Source organism: Haemorhous mexicanus, chromosome 8 (genome assembly GCF_027477595.1).
Source record: "Haemorhous mexicanus isolate bHaeMex1 chromosome 8, bHaeMex1.pri, whole genome shotgun sequence".
Taxonomy (NCBI): Eukaryota; Metazoa; Chordata; class Aves; order Passeriformes; family Fringillidae; genus Haemorhous; species Haemorhous mexicanus.
The window spans coordinates 1-22,081 of record NC_082348.1 but is presented as its reverse complement, the minus strand read 5'-3'; the positions used below and the strand labels follow the sequence as shown (position 1 = coordinate 22,081).

Genomic DNA, 22,081 nt, shown 5'->3' with positions numbered 1-22,081 from the left:
GGCTCTGTCCAACATCCCCATCCCACCGCGTCCTTCACGGACAGCCGGCTCTATCCGCTGACGAGAGACGGGGGAATTAATTTACAGGGCTCAGGCAAGGAAGAGAATGCGACACAGTAAGAAAACTCAAAGAGCGTGTTGCAGTTTTCAGGCTGAACGTGGAAGACGATTCGGATGTCTCTGGAGATGCTGCTGGACGCACTAAAGGGAATCCTACCGCTCCCAGAAGGGTTTTCCGGGCCCCGCTCGCGCTCAGGGCCCCGCCCCCGCCGCGCCCCTTCCGCGGGACCGGCCCGCGTGGCCGCAGTTCTCGCGGGAGCTGGGAGTGGCCGTTCCAGGCAGCCGGGCGGTCTCGCGCCGCCGCCATTGTGTTGCGGGAGCGGCGCGAGCGGGCGGCTCGGCCCGACCCGGCCCGGCCCGGCCTGCGCGGCGGCCCGGCCGTTACGGTGAGTACAGACCGCCCGCGGTGGGCCCGCCTGCGGCTCGGGCCGCTCCTGCTTCGGGGCCCCGCCCGCCCTAGCGGTCTCACGCTAGAGCCGGGGAAACCATTTTGTGCCTTGCTGGGACCGGCCCACCCGCCCTTCTCTCCGCCATCGCCGTCAACGGCCGCTCGGCACCGCGCCCGCTCTCGTAGCAAGGCTGTGTGACACCTGGTGCCCCCTGTTCCTCTCCGCTCTCCTCGCGGCCTCTGCCCGGCCGTTGGGGCCAGATGCTGCCCGAGTAGCGGGACCGGGTGCGGCCGCGGGCCCCGGCCGGGCCCGAGTCGTGCGAGCCGCTTCCCGGGGCCTGGCGGGGGAGGTGAGGTGCATTCGGTGGCTCTGCAGAGCACCTGCTGGCTGCGAGAACAGCCAGCCTTAGGGCACCAGCCGCGGCAGCGTGGGCAACCATCGACATTTGTAAATATTCTTGCTCCTGAGAGGTTCCTGAGAGGCTCCCGAGTTATTTGTCAATTTCACTACATTGAAGGTTGAGAAAATAGCCGTAACGAAGAATTGCGGAGTCTGAGAGAAAAGACTCGTGAGCTCTTTCTTGCCTGTCATAAAAACGTGATTGTGAGTAAGCTCCGAGAAGACACGTGAGCATGTTTTCTCCCGAGGTTGCTCGGGAGGAAATCATGCGAATAGTTTTATGTTAAACCTCACAAAAACATGGAGACATGAGAGCTCGAGTCTTAGGTAGAAGTGTCAGTGCATAGTTCCAAGCTAGAAGAATTAATTTAGGAGCAGGCAGTGAAGCTTATGCTTCCCTCTGATGGAGGGTACAAGATTGCTTAAAACTGGTAGTAATCATGGAAGCTGGCAAACACCTTACTTACTCGTAGACGTGATTACCTGAAATTGCTCCTCTTTTATTGATAGAGAGGGTCAAGGCAGAAGAGAAATATTTGCTCTCTGTGTTTTGTGAATCCCTTTTTGGGAAGGGGTATAAAAATGGACAGTTAAGGATAGTAACTGTTTTTGTCTTTTGAAATTACACTGCTTTCTCTCAAAGACCTCTTGGATCTTTTATCACTTTGTTATGTCAATCCGTGGGTGTGTTAGGTCTAGTTCATCTTTTACAGTGCTGTTGGAGGGATGACAGATCAAAGAAGGCAGGTCATTTGATCTGTGTGCTCAAAATAGGCTGTGCAGCTCCACCTCCTTTTTCAAGTTGGTCATCTGTTTCTCAGGTATGACTAAAAAGTTTTATTTCAGAGCTTGATTTCTGACCAAGTTTTGAGAGGTATTGCATATGTCCTTTATTTCAGGAGGTTCTAGAATTGTTTCAGTTTTTTTCATGAGGTTTTGATTGCTGCATAGTGTAACATGGCATAAGCTGGTGAAATACGTTGCTTTGATAAGAAGAGTGCTGCTCATCCTGCTGTACATGTTCTCATTTTTCTATTGTTGGGTATGATTATGAGTAGTGTTAAAATAATGGAGAAGCCAGAAGTGCGTTTTTGCTGGTTGATGTGTCGAGGGTTCTCAATGAAGGGCACATCAGGTGTGATATTTGAGTAAGGTGTTCCTTTGCTTTTTGGCAACAACAGGCTTTTTAAATCAGTTCAGACTACAACCCAGTTTTTGGTTCCATGATAATTGTTATTGTTTGCTCAGAGAAGAAATTTAAGTCTTTTTTGGTCTCACTACCTTCTGTGTAAATTGAGGTATCTATTTGTCATTACAGAACTTGCTACAGCATGTTAATTACCACTTGGGGTTTGTTGAATTCCTGTGTGTGTAAACAAAATGTTTGAGGTTTTGAGTGTTTTTCTTCAGGAAAACCCTTAAGATGATGATACTGTTTAAGGGAACCATTCTCATTCTGAAATTTTGTATACAAGCTCAATATTCCCCTTGCAGGCAAGTATTGTTGTGGCTTTAATAGTGTGGGTTTTTTTTTAGCATGAGAGCGTTGTATTGCTCTGTGATAGCTTAGCATGCTCACCTTATTTATAACCTCCTCATTGTGTTACCATGATCAGCATAAAACTTGTATGTGTTTTGTTTGTATTCAAGCCACCTATGAAGACAGTTGCATTTCAGGCTTTCAAGGTACAGTGCCTAAAATAGTATTCGGAGAACTCTGGGGAAAAAACTCCAAAACCCAAAAGACATCTTACTAGTGTTGATCACTAGAGGTGGAATGCCTAGATCTAGTTTTGTCTATCTAGTAAATGGACGTCATGGCTCCATTGACTTCAACTGCATTTCTGTCCGTCTGAGTAAGACTATGAGGAAAGGCTGAAATAATTTGGGTTGTTTCGCCTGGAGAAGAGAAGCCTCTGGGGAAACCTCCTTGCAGCCAGCTATTTAAAAAGGGTCTGTAAGAAAGATGGGGACAGACATTTAGTAGAGCCTGTTGTGATAGGACAAGGAGTAAATTTAAGGAAGGCATTTTTTATGATGAGCATATTGAACCATGGGCACAGATTGCCCAGAGAGGTGGTGGATGCTCTGTTCCTGGAAACATGCAAGGTCAGGTGGGGTGGGACTCTGAGCCATGTGATCTCATTGAAGATGTCCCTGCTTATTGCAGGGCGGTTGGACTAGATGGCCTTGAAATATCCTTTCCAGTTCAAACTATTCTGTGATTTCTCCTAGTTGGATTGCAAATAAATTTTATAATGGATGCCCAGAAATTGAAGACCTCTCGGGCAGCAGATTTTTAAAAATGATTCATCTTAACAACATGCTTTATGTCACCAAATCTTTATGTAAAGGTAAAGGTTTAATCTGATTTCCTTGACCAGAATTTCTTTGCCTAGATCATAAGGCCTTGTAGTCAGCATCTTTTCACTTCTGCATCAGACATGGCAGATATCAAATGCCTATTCTTATGTTACTCTGACTGATCTTTATAGCAGATCCTTCTCATTTCCTGGCTGAAATAAAGACTGCAGAAAAAAAGTAAGGTTGTATTAAGGAAATGAATCACAGTGTGTATACATAAACTGACACGTTAAATTTTGCCTTTCATATTGTGCTGCCTTAACTTGGTTTAAACATCTCTTTTTGGATATAGTTTCTGCAAGATTTCTTTACTTATAGAAAGAAAATACTCTATAGATAGTATTATCCTGACTTACTTGGATTGAAATCACAACCTGTGCTAATTTACAAGATTAGGCTGATGAGTAACATTGCCTGTCCTCTTGGGGCTACCACTGAAGGAGAAAATTAGTCTTGTGCCTATTTATGTGTGTCTGTAGAAGGAATTTGCTAATTTTGGACTCCATTTCATCTTCTGCAGGTAGTTGGCTCTGGTGTCCAGTCTTCCATCCCATCCTGATCTGTGTAAATGCTCTTAATCTGTTCTGCGGATGGTGCATAAGCAATTTTATTAGCATTAGATGATTTATAATTTAGTCTTTGAAGTTGTCTTACGCTTCTGTCTCCTCCACTAACTCATCTGGACATTAATTCCTACTAATAGGAACTTCCATTCCTTCTGGAACCTTTGCATTTTCCGTGTGTGTCTGTGTCTGACTTGTATCTATGCTATTTAATTCATTTGGTTCCACACCTATCTGAAACAAAGTGATTCAGAAACAGAATGATCCATAATAGAGGAGATAATGCCAGCACTCTTTGTTGAGTACTTAATAGTACAGAATTAGATCCATTATTCTGTGTGTTTGTTCCTTGTATTTTATATCAGGGTAAAACACAGACAAACAGTGCTTTGAGTATCAGATCTCATCAAGACATACGGCTGTTCTGTCCAGCCTACACTCTAGTCTATATTATTGTGATATTATTTTAGCTTTACAGTTTGCAGCTTTGATAGTTACTTTTTAAAATTATTGAAGCTTCATGCAAGTACTAAACTTGTAGAGCACATCATGGCAGATTACCCTGAAGGATAGATTAACTATCATTACAGTTTGAGAATAAATATGATTGTTACGTTTTACTGAACTAATGATCCAACTGAATTGGTGTACTTCCACAATTAACTGGTTTTTTTTGAGCTCTGGACTGCTGCTTAGAACATTGTTATTGATACAGATGTGCTTACAAACTGAGAATTGCATAAATTGCTGAATATTTACCAAAGGTTTTAAATGGGATCTGGGAAATTAAATTAATTAATTATTTCAGTATATTGATGCAAAGTTGGGCAAATGAGCGTTTTAGATTCCGAACCAGATCTTGTTTACCTGGTGATGGCGTTGGCAAACACGAACGGCTTATTGGTGTTGGAAGTGTGGTCTAGAAGCAGACGTCCTCTGTAATACAGGCCAGTAGCTCTTTTGTACGCAAAGGTAAACAGTCACTTAAACCTGGTATAATTTAGAGTCCTACTTGCAAGATTAAGCATTTTGGCTGCTCTTGTAAAGCTAGCTAACAACTGAACATGCATGAGAACAGTGGTTAAGAAAACTAACCGCAGCTGTCCATACTGTTAGGTCAGTGGAGTTCTGTACAAACTAATTGGCTTTTACCAGGTAGAATATTTAATTCAGTGTGACTTGAGCAGAGATTCAAAGTGCTGAGTATGTGGACTCACCTTGAAACTGCAGCCAGACATGAAGTGTGTCAGGATTGATGTAGCAGCTTTTTTGCAGAATATGATACTGATGAGCATGACTGAATTGGGGAAAAAAAATGTGCTTTGTTAATGGATAGGGTTTTTTTTAATCAATATAGTTTACTCCTGTTCTCAGAAGGGTAGGCCAGAATTAGAAGTGGTTAACTAGACTGTACCACTTTGGCAAGTCACCCTGTATCAGTGGGATTCTCTGCCATCTGTTTGTTACCTGTCATGCTATTCTTTGTGTACCACACCACTGATGATAATGCAGTTTCCTTAATTTTTTTTAAGAGCTAATGTTTGTGGTCTGCTTCTGTCTCTATTATCCAGAGGAGGAAGAAACTAGCTGCCTTGAGTTTTAGGCAAACATTAAGTCAGATCCCATTTCAAGGGCAGGGATGAGTATAGGAGCACATCTCCTGTGGAAAAGGCACCAGCATTTCTTTTGAAATGCCTAGAAAGAGCAAAAGGCAGATAAACACTCAGCAAGTGAGAAGTCAATTTATGAATACACTTGTGAGATAGCCTGTGCTCCTTTGCCTGTGTTAGCTTCCATGGGAGCTGTCTTTGGAGAAGTTGAAGGCAGATAGACTGCAGATGTGTTTTTTCACAGAAGGGTGAAGTTTCACAATTTCAGCCCTGAGGAATAAGTCTGAATATAATTTCTGCAAGTGTTGAGATGCAGTTCATTAGCAAAAATGTAATACATTAATTTGAGAAATCTGAGTAATCTGTTCCTGACTCATTTTGCGTTAATATGAGTACTGTGTGGTTCTTAAGGGACTACCTCTTACACTTATAATTGCAAGAATATAGCGTAACAAAATCATAAAAGGGACTGTAGTTTTCTAATGAGGGATGGGAGGAGATATAAAGAAGAGGTTACAATAACTAGGATAAGAACTTGTTTCCCCATTTTGCTGATGCAGTCAGACCAAAGCATTGTGTAAATATTTGTATGTGTGAGTCATATTTATGTTACACCCAGAAGGACCTGTGCCTATTTTGCATGAGTTCCCTGCTTCCATGAGAAAAAAATGATCAGTATGTCCTTGTACAGGATACAAAGGATGGAGTCAAAACCCTCAAGAATTCCTCGCAGGATATCTGTTCAGGCTTCCAGCTCTCCTGTAGGATCTAGAAGTGGAAACAGTTTATCTGGTGCATATAGTACAAGAGAATCTTCATGGAGATTAGACTCTGGATACCAGGTAATATATTTTTTTCCTTTTTATAAAGTATAAGTGATTTTAAAAGTGTCTTTTTTAACCAAGAACAGCCCCAAAACTTAGACAAACAGAATTTCTAAAATGCGAGAATTTACTAACCAGGTCACTGACTGTAATCAGCGAATTGGTAGTTCTAGATTTTCTGGTTTTACCTGCTCTTGTTTGTAGCTGCACCTTTAGAAATCAGCTGTTTAATGAATGAGAGGGCATTCTGATAATATGGATCTATTTTCTTATGAGCCACTGCCATCTTAAATCTGGGTAAATGGAGTTTTTTGTTGAGGGAGAGGTGAGGGTTTTGTTTGAACTTTGATGTGTGTAGGGCGTTACACTTAATGTGTTGGTCATGCAAAAAGTGTTAACTGACAACTGTATATTGTCAGTTAACAAGGCTATACTGTTCTGCAGCACCTCCTGTGTTTATATTTTGAAGAGGTAAGAGGAGGAGCTTTAGACTCTGTTGTGGTTTGACACTGGCCAAATGCCAGGCACCCGCAACAGTTTGCTCACTCACCCTCCCCTGCTACAGCTGGGCAGAGGAGGGAAAAACTTAATGAAGGGGTCATGAGTTGAGATAAGGACTGTGAGAAAACACTCCAAGGGTGAAACAGGCTTAACTTAAAGGTACAAAGTGAATTTATTACTAACAAAATGAGGGGAGGATAATGAGAAGTAAAATAATCCCTGAAAAACACCTTTTCTTCTCCCAGCCCCTCCTTCCTTCCCACTGGCAGTGCATGGAGACGGGATTTTGGTCAGTTCCTCGCCCAAGGTTTTCTTCCTCTTGGCTCAGTGTCCAGAGTCCTTCCCCTGTGAGGCTGAGGGGTCCCTCCCATGTGAGACAGTTCCCTGTGAACTTCTCCAGCATGGGTCCATTCTCATGAGCAGCAGTCCTCCAAAACTACTGTGGCGTGGGTCACACTTCCACAGGATGAAGTCTTCCAAGGACAGGCTGCTGCAGCCTGGGAGCTGGGGCCCTCTCTCTCCATCGGATCTCCCACTGGATCACAGCCTTCTCCAGGAATTCACCTGCTCCAGTGTGAGCACCTCCCCCACTGGCTGTGGGTGGGTCTCTGCATTCCCAGTGGACCCATGGGCTGCAGGGGGACAACCTGCTTCACCATGGTCTTCACCACAGCCTGCAGAGGAATCTTAGTTCTGGTGCACCTCCTCCCCCTCCTTCTCCACTGACCTTGGTGTCGCTGTGTTGTTTTCCCTCACACGTTCTCACCTTCTACTCTATTGTGGCTGAAATTAAAACTGCATCCCTCCTTTTGTTTTGATTTCTGAAATCTGTCATCACAAGAGGTGTTACCACAAGAAGTGTTACCCCTATCTCTAATTGGCCTAGCCTTGACCAGCAGCCCGTCCATCTTCAGAGCCATCAGGGATTTGCTCTGCCAAACATAGTGGAAGCTTCCAGCAGCTAATTACAGAAGCCACCTCTCTGGCCCCCAAGGTTTTTGGCAGCTACCAAAAACCACACTCTGCAAAACCAACAGAGACTCACATTAGCCTGTCGTGTCATATGTTGGTACAGCTGGGCTTTCTGTGCACTACATGGGACTGAAAAAAGGCCTTTTGCCATTTCACAAGCAGCATTTTGCACTAACCAAGCTACTTTTGTGGGGAAGGGGAGCTGTACTCAAGAAGAAGTATTCACGCTGTGCAGGTACTTGCAGTTTGGGAGGCTATTATGGGAAGCAGAGATAAAACTACTGTAGAAATTATTTTTGACACTTGGAAGCAACAGATAGCAGTTTGGCTCAATTATCTTAGTGCTTTTTTTCTGCTCCTGTCAGCAGTTCTCACCTCAATTTTGGGCCCAGAAATGCAAGCCCATTTTGGTCTTTGAAATTGCAGAAACTTAACTCTGTGATTAAATGTTCATATTGTAAAAAAAATAAATTCTTAGGAGTTTGGTCCCTGCTGGCAGGCTATCTGGGACATTGTATTATATAACGCCTTTTTGAGAAGCAGTTTTACAAGTAGTAGAACATTATTTTTAGCACAGTTAAGTGCATGTGTGTTACATTTTTGTTATCTTCAGCATGCATGTGCTTGTTATTATATAGGCTACAATATATGGGCTGAATGTACAAGGGGAAGCAGTTGTCAGTAATTTTTGCATTTTGGAGTCCGGCATGTTTTTCGCTGTCTGGCTGCTCAGCAAAAGCAAATCGAACAATCTTACTCTTTTGTAGAGATATATATGGATGCAGTCCACACAGTGTACATATACTGAAAGCCATTGATCAGAAGTCTTCAGCTGAACTGGTGCTGTTAAAAGATTTTGACACAATGTATCTTTCATTATTTCATCCATTACATGAACTGCAATGTGTTCACTGCACTCTGTATTCTTTTGACTATTTCTTGTTGAGCAAAGTGCTTCTGAGCTGAGGAATGATCTCATAACACTTGCCAGTTAAAACAGCAGGGAAAATATTTGTATAGAAGATTATGTTGTATCCTTTTTTTCCACTCCTGGTTTGTAGAAGGTAGTCTGAGAACTCATTACACAACTCTGGTGCTTAAAACTGATAAAACTGTAGGAAGCTCCCTCTTTTGACTAACCTTTGGTATTTACAGAGCTGGAAGGAATAAACTGCCTTACTGCTGACAGGTTAAGATTACAGAGGCTGGAGCAAGAAAGTTTTAAGTCCAGTCAGAAAGGAATACAAAGGACAGGTGTTTTCACTTTGTTAATCCATTCAGAAACCTACCATAAAGTATTTAAGATCTAGTTCAGTTACAAATAATTAAAAATTTTTCATTTAGAATAAAAACTTGGACTATCAGTAATTCTTTAGGTATAAGGAGGACTTGGATTTTTAATACAGAATTTCTATAGAGAGAACACTTGATTATAAGTTAACTCAAAAACTTCTGGGACAGATCAGTCAAATTTATATTTGGTTTTGATTAGGGCTAACAAATAAGAAAGGTTTCTGTTGGGTGGGTTTGTTGTTTTGTGTTTTTTTTTTTTTTTCATGCACGTGTGGTATTCTTGTACGTCATGCACTTTTGAGATCAATCTGGGTACTAGCCCCTGCTTATCTGAGGAGGCATAATGAAGAGGTTAATTGTAAACTAATCAGATGTATGGGATGTAGTGTTGTTGCCAGGTAACTTTAAAATAAAAAAATCGAACTCGTGTCATGGTATGAGAAAAAAAATCCTATCCTTTATGATACAACATAGTAAACATTCTATGACAAATGAATTATAAGTTTATTTTTTTTCAGTGGAAGCATAGGGTCAAGAGCAGTTTATAAAATTGTTCTGAATGTTTTCCCGATAACATTTTTCAGCTACTGAAAATAAACACCATAACCAGAATACCTTATGTAGGGCTTTAATTATTAAGTTCTGACAAGGGATTTTAAATAGTCTGAAGCTGAAATGAAGGAAGAAAACAAGCTGAGATTTTTGTATTGTTTTGGTTTGGCTTTGAATGCTTTGTTGTTGCTTTTAAGAAATGGTGACAGCAACTACTGTGTTTATAGTACTCATAGTTCATAGGAAGAGAATGGACAAATAATCACTCAAAAATGCTGCTTAGAGTTAATAAAATGGTTGCATTTCTGTTATTTCTATTAATTTTGCTAATCTCCATGATTATTCTAGGGAGCAAATTAAATTGCAGTCTCGTTCCTCAATTATAATCTATTAATTGAAATTCAGCTTGTTTTAGTGGCCGAAGAGGTGCTTTTGTTGTTATAGAGATCCCTTTCTACTCCTGTGGGGTTTTTTGCATAACACTTAAAAATTAGGCCCTTAATTCTGCCCTTCTGCTGCAGTACCTAAGTCAGGCCAATGCCTCAAAAGTCTTAGATTTTGACTTTTTATTGTCCTAGTTCAAAACAGAGGACAGATGAAGGAGCTGCTAAAAAGTACTTTAGAAAAACAAAACTTTCCTTTTGCCAATGGTTGTCTCTAAGCCTGTTTCATTTCTTGACTATCCCTCAAGGTTTCTTATTAAATGTTCCCAGATTTGTTACTGCATCCACTTCCCTGTATTTTCAGTACTCAGACCAGATACTGAGTTATTTTTGAGTTACAAGATGCATATGATAATCACGTTGTTTTTCAGGAATCCAGTTTATTGAATAGCTCCAGTAGAGACTGGAGAATTGGAGAAAGGGACACCCGTGAAACTCCTTGGAAGCTTTCAGCGTCGTCTCCAACTCGCTACTCAGGGACACTTGATCACCCTCATTCTGGAAGATTTTTGGGAAGCAGAAGCAGATTGGTGAGAGCTGTTAATGTGTGATAATTGGGAAAAAATATTGAAACTCCAGGGTTTTATTTTAGTCTTCCGAATCTGAAAAGCTGCCAGCAGGGGTTCTCTGTAACATTTTTAGAAAAGTAGATCTTACTAATTCAAGATGGAGCAAAAGGTAGAAGATAGCAGCGTTTAAAAACATTCAAAGGATGAAAATAGTGATGTATATTAGTTTTACTAAGTGTTAAGAAATATATTTAAAGTCAGTAGTTCTGTTAAGGCCATTTAAAAAGAAAAAAGGAGGGGGTGATTAGAATCTCAGACATGTTATAGTCCTGTGGATGGCAAAGTTCATATTACTTATACTTGTTCCCTCAGATATTTCCAGCGGGGTGTTTCTTGGGTGGTACTAGCTTTTTGAGTTAACGCGAAGTTCATGGGTTTGAAGACCTACTTTGGGAAATTAAATTGTGAGGCGTAGTTCATAGTGTGATAGTTCTTACTTACAAGCAAAAGAATGGTTACCTGAGATTCAAGACTCAGGCCCTTAACTGGGTTCTAGAATGTGCCTTGGTGACTCCAAGAATAAAGTGGTTTGCTTGTGACATGCTTATGCGTTGTAGAGTGACAGTAAAACACTTTAAAGCGTGGTAGAAATATTAAGATAGGAAAAGCAGAAAACTGAACAAGTTTGTCGGGACGATAGTGAAATAAAAATTCACTCTCAAAGGGAAAGATGTTTGGGCTCACGTCATTAAAGAGGTGTTGGTTTTCTTAGGTGAGTCGAAGGTGAAGACACTGAGATATTGGAGGGTGAGGAGGGAGGGACTAGTGTGCACGTGTTGGCCTTCAGGGGAGGTCATGGTAGATATCTACCTATAGTTTAAATGCAAATGGAATCTGTGCTTCTAAGTAGTCTACATATCTCGTTAAATTAGTGCTATGATTTTCAAGGTGAAAACCTTTTTTTTCCCCAAGAAGGTTAATTATTCTCTTAAATTGTAATGCAAGTGAACCTTGCAGAAGGCACTCCGAAAATTCCACATATCAAGTAGTAAATGATTGAAAAATAAATGATATGTTAAATAGAAGATTAATAAGGGAAAGTATTCTGGCTTTGTACTTGGTTTCTGAATGTTGGTTTGTTTCTCTGTTTTTTTTTGATGAGATGAGGGAAATACTTAAGAGATGTCTTGGTGTGAAAGAGTAAGAAGTTGTGGCTTAAACTTAGTAAAAACCATAACTAAGTAGAAATAAACCACAGATATAACATGCTCTAATTTGGTTGATCTTTAAAGGATCTTGGTTGTGGATAGTTTCTGGGAAGGCAAACAGCTCAATTCTGCTTTTTGATTGAGCTTAACTTTTTTTTTTTAATATGAAAAAAATAAACTCGAAGTATTTAAAATAGATAATGAATGCCTTAACTGTAAGTAACCAGATAAACAGCTTTGTAGGCTATTCCAGACTTTTTTTTCTAGGTCCTATAGTGCTAGTTTTTGAAAGCTGTTTTATTTCAGTGCTGTACACTGCAAAAATTGCTTTGTACCTGTTCTTTACTCTGAAATCCTTCAGTTGCACTTAAGCTTATTGTAAGCAAAATATACTTGTTTCAAACAATTTTCCTGAAGCTCACTTCTTAGCTAATTATGTTTTAGGCTGATAAAAAATAAGTTGGATTAGTTAAACTGTTAAATAAAATAATGTAGCTCTTCAGTTTTGGCCATTTCTTGACAGCAAAATGTGGTCCCTTGGGGATCTGAAAAGCTATATTTGATTGTGTTTATAGCATCTTACAGGATAGGAATATAATTTCCCCCCCTTTTTGCAACAATTTTTTGTTGTAAGCCACGTCTGTCTGGAAAGGAAATGAAATGTTGAATGTTATAGAAACTGACTTTTGTTGATAGGACTGTATTGAGCAAACCTAGAAATACTAATCAAGAGCACAAGCATAATTCCTACTTTATTTTTAAAGGAAAGGTTTTGTATCTAAAGTTATTCTTTACAGTGTTTGTGAGTTTGATGTTATGTACACTTTTGTGCAGTGTAAGCGCATCTGATGTACTATGTAATTTATTTTTTAATGTTATTTCAGTCTACATCTTCCCCTCATTTCACATCTGGGTGTTATGGTGAGTCTGAGAGAACTCAGGGAGCATATCCAAGACTGCATAGCCAGCAGCAAGATAGTGACTCAAAGAGACCTAAACTATCTTGTACATCTACCTCTTCTGTGAGAAGTAATGGCTTGGCTGCCTTTTCAGGTGAGTGGTTGATTGCTTGAGCTGAGTTACATCAAAATTGTCTGAGTAGTAAGATCAGGTTTTACCAAGTTTTAAAATACTTGCTTCAAATATTATGCTTATATCTTTCTTAATTAATGAAAATTTATGCCTGTCTGAAGAGTATCTTGGCAATGATAACAGTGTCCAAAGTTCCGAGTATGCAGTTTACATGATCTTTTGAAAGTCCAGTTGTACTCATATCATTTCAGAATTATTACCTGTACCTATTCCATTTGTGGTCAAGCTGAGCTTCATGGCTCAAACATACCTTCATTGGTTAAGATTTCAAGAAAAGAATGAGTGCAGCTGCTCTTATTTCATGAGGCAAATGGTGTTGATACATCATTGTGTGCCAGGGACAGCAGAAAGGAAATCTTTACCATACTTAGCAATAGTTCAAGCACAGTGTCATGGCTGGTTAGAGCACTGTTGTTAGGGGTTGGGGTAGAAAGTGTTCCTTTTTTAGCAGGGCCTGAAGTCATTCTCTAGGTCCTGGCTAAAGAAACATTCTACACTAAGAGCTCTTTCAGGAAAACATGAGATTTTCATTGAAGCTGTGGGTAAGTTTGTGAAACTTGGATAGACAGAATTGATGCAATATGCCATCAGAAGTCTAAAGCTCAGGAAGTAACAGTCAAAACCTTACACTGAAAATACTTCTAAGCCATTTTGATACAGATCATTAAATTAATTCAGATTACCCTTGTGAGTATGGATTAATGGGTTTTTTAATAACCCCTTATGAAATCACACAGACATCCAAATAAAAATTAATGAATTCTTGCTCAAACCTCAGTATTATTGATACTTTCTTACTCTGTTAATAAAACGACAACCATTAACATTTCTCATTATGGTGTAGGACTGTTTATCTTTCCATTTCTACGTAGGTTGGTTGTCACACTGCCGACCAATGAGTGATTAAATTTCTTTTTCTAAGTTAGCAATGAAGTGATATCAAGGTGAATTTTTCAGAGCCATTGAAGAAGACTCTTGGAACTAGAGTTTTGTCCCCAGCTGATGTATATACAGCTTGCTATGCAGTTGTTGGAGCTGTTAATAAAAAAGATCCATTTTTACGCTGAAGTGTTTTGCTCTGTAATATGAACAAGGACAGTGCTAGTCATGGTTCTTAAAGTTGTGTCTAAACTGCATTTAAGCTTCATCAGCTGTTTTTATGAGAAATGAAATTTCATTTAAGTAGTGTCAAGTAGAATGGCAGCATTTGCTAAGTCTCAAGCTGCTGTTTTGCTATAATGTGAAACCTTTTTAAAAACTAGCTACCATTAGGAGGCAAGATGCTACTTCTCTTCCTCTTCTGTCCTGTAAGAGTGTTAATGGGTCTGACTCTTCACAAAAGTATTACTTCTTTTTGTTTGATGTAGCTTTCAGAACCAACTTTCTGCAAGATGAAGTAAGTGCCTGCATCAGCAGAGTGCACTTAGCTTTATGTTGGCAGCTGGGTCCTTGGTCAGCCTAGTGGTGAACTTGCCCTTGATATGAATAGCAAAAATGTCTGTGTAAGTGCCAATTTTAATGGATTTTTAGATGATTACAAAGACAGGGGATTTATTTACTTTTTCTTTCTAGATTCTTCCTGGAGATGCAGTAGGATTCCTAGATCTTCATCAGTAATGCTTGGCTCCCTTGGAACTGATCTGGTGAGAGAGCGAACACAGTTAGAAAGAAGAACAGATCTGTCTGTTAATAACCTGCTGGATCCCAGCTACGGAAACAGTGACTTTTCACCTTCAACATGTATGTTTCGTGTACCTGAAAGCTCATAAACCTACAGTTTGTACGGCTTTTAGTTTCTTAACATGTTCATAGGATCACAGAATGATTTGGTTTGGAAAGCACCTTTTGTTCCACCGTCTGCCGTAAGCAGGGACATTTTCCACTGTCCCAGCTTGTTTAAAGCCTCCTCCAATGTGGTCTTGAACACTTCCAGGGATTGAGCATCCAAAACTTCACTGGGCATGTGTTTTTAATTTTTTATTCAAAACATGAACACAAAATAGATTTTAAAGTATCCTTTTAAATAAAGTTAGTTGGCCACTTTCCATGCGTTGACCAAACCATCGAAGGATATATGAATGGTTTAGCTTGTAGATGCATTGTGGTGTTGATGGTCACCTAAAGTAAAGTAAAGCTCGTTTCTTACTTGTCTTAAAATCACTTTGTATTTAGTTATGGGAAGAGAAATAATGTTGATTTGACCTAGGAAAGTTTTTTCTTAAAGGTGCATATTATCTCTTTTTATTTGGGTTCTCAGGTGGTTATTAGGGAAAACTGCTCGATCACTGAAAATAAAAATGAATAAGCACACATTTGACATGAGCTGAGAGGTTTGTCTTGTGGCAATGGCTAGGACTAGTAAGGACTTCAGCACTGTAATTTTCACTTTCTGTTCAGAGTGCTGTGACCTTCTAAAACTGTCTCAGGGGAAGCTCACCATTAGTCTTGATCTGCAGCCTTTTGCAGATGCATTAGTTGTATTTTATAATACAGAAGTTAAAGAAAATGCCACATTTCTAAGTATAGAAGATAAACAGAAAAGCTAAAAACTACTCTCAGAATTTGTCCTGGAGTCTTGCCTTGACAGAAGAGTATGTTTTGATGTCATCATACTCCTAGCACTTTTTAGTAAGTGGACAGTTCAGCTACTCTGCCTGGTAGAGCCTAATGGAAAAAGTGGACTGGGGAGCAGCCTTGCTTTGTACTGTCTATGCTGCATTTCTAGCAGTAGTGCTGCTATTAAGTGCTATTAAAAAACTCCCAGCTGTGTTCCCCAATGTGTAATCAAAAGCATATGGTAGATGATTGGCATCTGTGCAGATGTTTTGTTAGCTGGAATCTGCCAGATAAATGAAGCTCATCTTTAGCAGTAAATTGTGATTGCAAGGCAGAACCCGTTAAAAGAAAGTCACCAAAACTGCAAAGATGAAAGCTTTTAAATTGAGACTACATAGAGAGCTTCTGTTTCCTACCTTCATCTCTCCATGCTTGTTTCTTCTTCCCCCTTTTCCCACCCACAACCACCCAGTGCAGCTCCTGGGTCTAGGAGGAAGGAGACTAGCCACCTCAGCTGCTTCATGTGAACTACGGTTCATCTACAGTGCAGTTCTTCTCAGTGTGTTGAGATACTCAGCATTTACAGAAGATGTGCTTGTTAGAATGATAGAATGGTTTGAGTTGGAAGGGACCTTTAAAGTCCCCTAGTCCAATCCCCCTGCAGTGAGCAGGGACATCTTCATTTAGTACAGGTTGCCGAGAGCCCTGTTGAACCTAACCTTGAATGTTTCCTGATGTGTTTGTGCACATCGTCATAGTATTTCCCTCTGCTTTTCTGCAACAGATCTTCAAGACAGGCCTGCCTCTTCATACGCAGAGGGAGCAAGACCAAAAGAAAACTCATTAAGCACTTTGAGGCTGAATGCACCCATGAACCGCCAGTTGCCTTCTGATCATCAGCCATCTTTTTTCAACAGAGACTCTAACGTTAGCTCTTCAAGATCCAGCTATTCTTCAAGACAAAGGAGAAATGAATTGGAATCACCCCAGAGGAGTGTGCAGCCAGCATTTCCTCTTACTGCCATTAGAGATGAACCCCCTTCCTCAAGTGGTTCCGAAAGGATTTTATCCTCTCAGAGGTCATTGAATGAGTCTGGAGCTGACAGTGAAGGGAGGCGCACGACCAGACAGCTGCTGTCTCGTTTAGCATCTAGTATGTCGTCTACATTTTTCTCTCGAAGGTCTAGCCAAGACCCATTGCATACAAGATCGTTAGGCCCTGAAGAGTCAACAGTGGTCCCAAGAGTTCAAGCTACTGCTCTGTCAAGTAGTAATGGAGCTGCAACTCCGGAGGTTCCAGGACTTCAGTCATCCGAAGCTTCTCAGGGGTTCAGTTTTCTTGGACGAAGATGGGGTTTATCAGGAGTTTCACAGAATCGCAACTCTGATTCTGATGGGGAAAGTTACAGACCAGACACTGAAAGTAGGAGCACAGGATCCTGGTTGTCATCCTCTTTGAGGAACAGATGTACGCCTCTCTTTTCCAGAAGAAGAAGAGAAGGACGAGATGAATCTGCAAGGATCTCTACCCCTGATACAACTGCTAGATCACAACATGTCTTTAGAAGGAGAGAGTCAGGTGAGGAGACCTCCCTTGAAGCATCAGATAGCCCTCCTCGGGCTTCTGTTAGCAGACCAACGCCTGCAGTATCTGTTATTTCTACAGCTACTGCCTCCCCACCGGATTCAGCCTCCAGTGGAAGACGTTCAGGAATTCTGCCTGCTTCTCTCTTTCGCTTTGCAGTGCCTCCAACATTAGGAAGCAGTCTGTCTGACAATCTTATGATAACTGTAGATATTATTCCCTCTGGCTGGAATCAGTCTGATGGACAAGAAAGTGGCAAGTCTAAAATACCACCTTCAAGAGATCCAGAAAGACTCCAGAAAATTAAAGAAAGGTATGTTAATATGTTCTTTTGCAACAGTAAAATGTACCTGTTCTAACCTGAGAGAGCTTTCTGCAATCATGATTTTAAAAGGAAACTTTACTTTAGAGGAGGTGACAACTCAGTTGTGTTCTCACTTTTGTCTTTAAAGAAACTTGTTTTAATTCTCATGGGTTTGAGGACAGTTTGATAAGTGGAATTCTCATTATAAAAAGTCCTACCTGAAATGTCACAGCATTTGTTGGTATTCCATCCTATTCAGCCTGCTTTTAGAAGATTCTGAAGATGAAGAGGGTGACTTATGCAGAATCTGTCAGATGTCCTCTGCAAGTTCTGACAACCTTTTAATAGAGCCATGCAAATGCACTGGAAGCCTGCGGTATGTTCATCAGGAGTGCATGAAAAAATGGCTGCAGTCGAAGATAAATTCAGGTAAAGCAAACTGTAGACCAAGGTAGACTTCCAGTTATACAGGGAGGCTTACTGGAAGGATTGCACTTACTGGAGTATTTAGTTGAAAAGCAAGCAGGGGGGACAAACAGTAGTGTGGCACTTCCAGCTTTTTGTGTTCTGTGCAGCCTCTCATGTGAGTAGCTTCAAGAACTGTATTTCTTGTTTAGAGAACTGCATTTTTTGGGGTTGTCTACTAAGATGTTGGACGAAAGATAACATTGCAGAAGCGTAGCTTTAGAATTACTCTGCCGCTTCAGTGGTACCACTTTGGGTGGCATTTGTTCCCCACCTTTCCTTACGGAAATGGTTGTGCTTTTTTTCCAAGACTTCTGTAGCTGAGCTAACTGTTAGCAGTGATAGGAATTTGAAAATCCAGAAATTATTTTGAATTGTAACTAAAGTATGTTAATTTTTTCTTAAAGATACTAACTCCCATTCAAGGCACTTTAAAAAATGCTTGTTCAAAAATTACTTAAAAGTGCATGTATAATTCTTTAAGAAACACTTCAGATACTGCATGCTGTAGAAATATTTTGTAACAGATTGATTGACTGGTTAGTAACTGTTACCTGCAGTATTCTTAAAAGTAGGTGGCTTGATAAAAGACATGAAATACTTTATACCAAAGGAAGGTGCTAGTATCTAATGACTTTTTTACTCAGCACCAGAGGACACACATCAGCAAAGGGATGTTTTAGAAGCTTGAGCCTGTAGAAGAAAAAGAATTTGAATTATTTAGCTATATATGAAGACATAAGTCCACTATCAACTTGCTTTGTTCATCATGTTGCTTATGGAGGAGTCTGTTTTAAAACTGGCACTTAAGACAAAATGTTACTTAACAATAACTTTGTTGTGGTGTATTTATTCTTACTTTTGTATGTTTTTGGATTACACGGTAAAATTCAGAAAGCCCAAGAAGTGATTTTATGCCATACTTGCAGGAAGAGGCATATTAATGCCCTGAGTGAATGTGAGGCAAAATAGGTGCAGCTGGATAGAGAATAAACATTCTACAAGGTTTAAATTCTGACAGTAGCAGATGTCACTACATTCCCTATTAGAGGCTTGCTTTTCTTCTAACCTTGCTCTGCAAAATAAAGTCAAAAATTATGTAGAGTTTTTAATGTTTATATGAGTGTGTTGTATGTTATAGATTGTTGAAACTTGACACTGAGTTTTCCCCTTGCCTGCCACCCCACCAGGTTCTTCTTTGGAAGCAGTGACAACTTGTGAATTGTGCAAAGAGAAGTTGCATCTCAATCTGGAAGACTTTGACATTCATGAACTTTATAGGGCACATGCAAATGAACAAGTTAGTATATTTTACCTTATTTGGTAAGTGTTGCTTTAGTGCTGGGAGGGCAGTCTTTAGAGAAGCCAAATGCATCTCCATTTCAGAAGGGCTGTTATGCATATAAAGTAATGTTAATGTGAAACAGATTTTTCTCCTCAATATTCCAACTACCACTACCTTCCTGGTATGCTTCCTACAGCTGAGCTTTCAGTAAGTGTAAAATATCTCTTTCCTTAATTGCATATCTGTCATCTAGCTTTGTAATCCAGTGTTTGCCACATAGGTGCAGTGTGAATTCTAGCATGAGTATATTGAATTTCACAGTCAGGCGTTGTTGTCGCTTTTAGCTGTTTTTGAACACAGTTTAGCAGTTGTTTTAAACATACAATTACAAATTTATTTTATTTCATTAGAGTGGTAGAAACTAACCTCTGTTCTAGCAGTTTCTAACTGCTCTTTCAAAAAATGTCCTAACTTAAAAATAATCAAAGGCCCATTGGTATTACTCTTGTTATTTAAAATAGAATATCTTAGACCTACTGGATTGTGTAGTATTTAAAAAAGAGTAAATAACACAAAGCTGGTGTTTTTAATGAACTTTATTCAGAGGGGTTTCCCCTATTCTCTGGGTTGTAATCTGATGATATATGAAGACTAAAGAAAATACCAAGTTGTAAGAATCCATGCCAAGTGACATCAATTTTTGGACAAAACATCAGTCTTTCATTTTTTTATTATTTAAAGTAAGTTCTTACCCTAGTACTCAAATTCCTATCAATTGGGGAAGTCTCTGAAAAGTCTATCTATCTCAAGACATCTTTTTTTAGTGCTAGTGCTTATTGGTTGATGTCACTGCACTTTAATAGAAATAAGAACTTTTAATTTTTTTTGCTAAAGAATTGACTAAATTATCTGTTCAGCAGTAGCATTTCTAAAATTTTTCTCTTATCCTTTAGGAGGTAAAGGAATTTCCCAAATATTTATAGCATCATAACATTCTTAAAATATATTCCTTTATTTTGGCTTTCTGTAAAGCCTTGGGACCATGGAGAAGAAACAGCAATACTGGTTTCATTTCTCCAAGTATAATACTCCGACTCGCACGTTCTTTTCTCTGAACTAATCAGGCTGACAGAGATTTAATTTGTAGAACTCTATTTATCTTCAAGGATAACATGTTAGATTTGGGGTGGATGGGAAGGACCAGAAGTATAAATAGCTTTTCAGTAACTTAAATTTTTAGTATTACATTTTCCTAATTCTTTTGGAACAACTAGAGATAAATCTGTAATAATTTCATTAAAATCTAATTGTTCTACTTGAATCATTTATACAGATGTATTACTGACATTCTGAATGTTTCTTTTGATCTCCTTTAAGGCAGACTATGAATTTATCAGCTCTGGTCTCTACCTTGTAGTGTTGTTACATTTATGCGAGCAGCGCTTTTCTGATATGTTAGGAACTGCAAATGAGGCCAGCACACGTGTCAGAGTAAGTATGCAGTGATTTTCTGGCAGGAATTACTCATACAGAGAACTTGGAAGCAGATTGTTACCTTGAGTGACCTAGGAGCTAGATACCCAAGAAACACGCTTTTAAAACAAATTTAGGTTTAAAATGGGCTGTGCTTGTCAGTGTGCTGTGTTTGATTGGAAGCTGAAGGTACTACGTAATTGCAGGTACTCTGCTTCAGAATACTTTCTGTCAAAGTTGTTGGTAATTCATTAGTTAGCACACATCATACAGTTAGCATACATGTTGTTGTGATTATTGTGAATTTATGCAAAACTGGAAGGCTAATCTCTCTCTGTGCCAAACATGCATTCAAGAATGCTAGACTACCTGGTTTGTTTAATTTTTCTCATTATGCAAGTCTGTATTGCAAAGGTCTAGAACTTGTGTTTGTCTAGTGCACTAGACTAGTGCTTGTCTGCCAGAGTACACCTAAATGTGTACTTGAATATTAACATTCTGCAACAGCCTATAGCTGTAGTGTGAGTTCTCTGGTATTAGTCCAAACTCTTTATTAGTTGTGTTTGACTGCATTCTCATCACTTGAAAGGTCTGGCTTAGGGACGTGTTAAGTACACCTTTAACCAGTAAGAGATCAGCATACAGAGTTCTTTCTGCACAGTGATTCACTCATAAATCCAGTTTGCTACATGTTTATTTGATACTAGATAATTAATCAATGCTCTTAGTAAACTGAGCTCCTGAAAAGGCAGTTATTTTTATTTTTTTCTTACATACAGAGGAGTGACAGTATTAACCTTTTCCAGTGCACATGGAAATGGTTGACTGCTAGAAGGTAGTAGATCTTTGGAAGAGGCAGGACTGTGCTCTACCTAATCTTCTAATGTATTAGAGCAGTGCTCCTCTTTTCTGTACAGATCCAATGTAGAGCTTGTATTCCGTGCTCCAGTTTCTGTGCTACAAGTGCAGAGATACAAAAGACACATGATATAATTGTAGTCAGCATCCAGCACGGATTGTTAGCTTGAGTGTATTGCAGAAGATGTTTTTACTGGTTTTCCATCGGAGGAGGCATTACATACTTCTGTGTGTGACACTGCATTTTAAACCAGTGAGAGCACCAATGCTAGTATTTTATATCAAGCATATGAGTAAGCTGTGGAAACTCTTGTTATCTGCTGTCTCAGTAGCTGGGCTTTTAACTGAAGCAGTGATGCAGATTGGCAGTGACAAAAGAAAATCACTTGGCTGAGACTTTTTAATCGTAGGAATTTTGGCTTTGGGTTTTGATACCATGTGTTTCTTACATCAAACCACCACGGTTGCCCAATAGTAATCATGCTCTTAAGATTTTATTTATAAACAAGAACTTAATTGTATTTATGCATTTTTCCTGAACCACATTCATTCTGAGGGTTCTGTTTTGTCATATTAGTCATGAATTAAATGAAATGGATTTAACTAATGCAAGTCCTTACTGTGATTGTTTTTCTGCATCACAGTTTCTAGGAATGGTTTTCACTGAACTGACACTTGTTTGTTTGCCGCTTTCAAAATTGATGTGTTCTACAGACTGTAGAACATGAAGATGATATCACAAGTTGCTACCACAAACATTTTGCAGCTGAAATAAC

The 22,081-nt window shown here is 39.6% G+C and overlaps 1 protein-coding gene across 4 annotated transcripts; it reads left to right on the top strand.

The window, feature by feature from the left end:
* The first annotated feature begins 327 nt into the window (after positions 1–327).
* On the top strand, positions 328–21,426 carry MARCHF7 (membrane associated ring-CH-type finger 7). 4 transcript variants are annotated; one of them, XM_059852363.1, is made up of 9 exons: positions 328–446; positions 6,077–6,227; positions 10,342–10,500; positions 12,572–12,740; positions 14,352–14,519; positions 16,120–17,233; positions 17,484–17,653; positions 18,880–18,989; positions 20,352–21,426. In XM_059852363.1, exons 2-9 carry the CDS (start codon positions 6,087–6,089, stop codon positions 20,478–20,480), a joined length of 2,160 nt encoding a protein of 719 aa, XP_059708346.1. In that variant the 5' UTR covers positions 328–446; positions 6,077–6,086; the 3' UTR covers positions 20,481–21,426. The 4 variants fall into 4 exon arrangements, with proteins under 4 accessions (XP_059708346.1, XP_059708350.1, XP_059708349.1 ...); XM_059852367.1 differs by lacking the exon at positions 328–446 and having other exon boundaries at positions 16,120–16,914; positions 17,080–17,233; XM_059852366.1 differs by lacking the exon at positions 328–446 and having other exon boundaries at positions 16,120–16,914; positions 17,002–17,233.
* The last annotated feature ends 655 nt before the right edge of the window (positions 21,427–22,081 follow it).

What these genes read in the sequence shown, in the direction of transcription:
- MARCHF7 (XM_059852363.1), top strand. Translation starts at nt 6,087, where the DNA reads ATGGAGTCAAAACCCTCAAGAATTCCTCGCAGGATATCTGTTCAGGCT. An exon ending in GATTAGACTCTGGATACCAG is followed by an intron (nt 6,228 to 10,341) that starts GTAATATATTTT and finishes GTTGTTTTTCAG; the next exon opens with GAATCCAGTTTATTGAATAG. An exon ending in CTCCAGAAAATTAAAGAAAG is followed by an intron (nt 17,234 to 17,483) that starts GTATGTTAATAT and finishes CATCCTATTCAG; the next exon opens with CCTGCTTTTAGAAGATTCTG.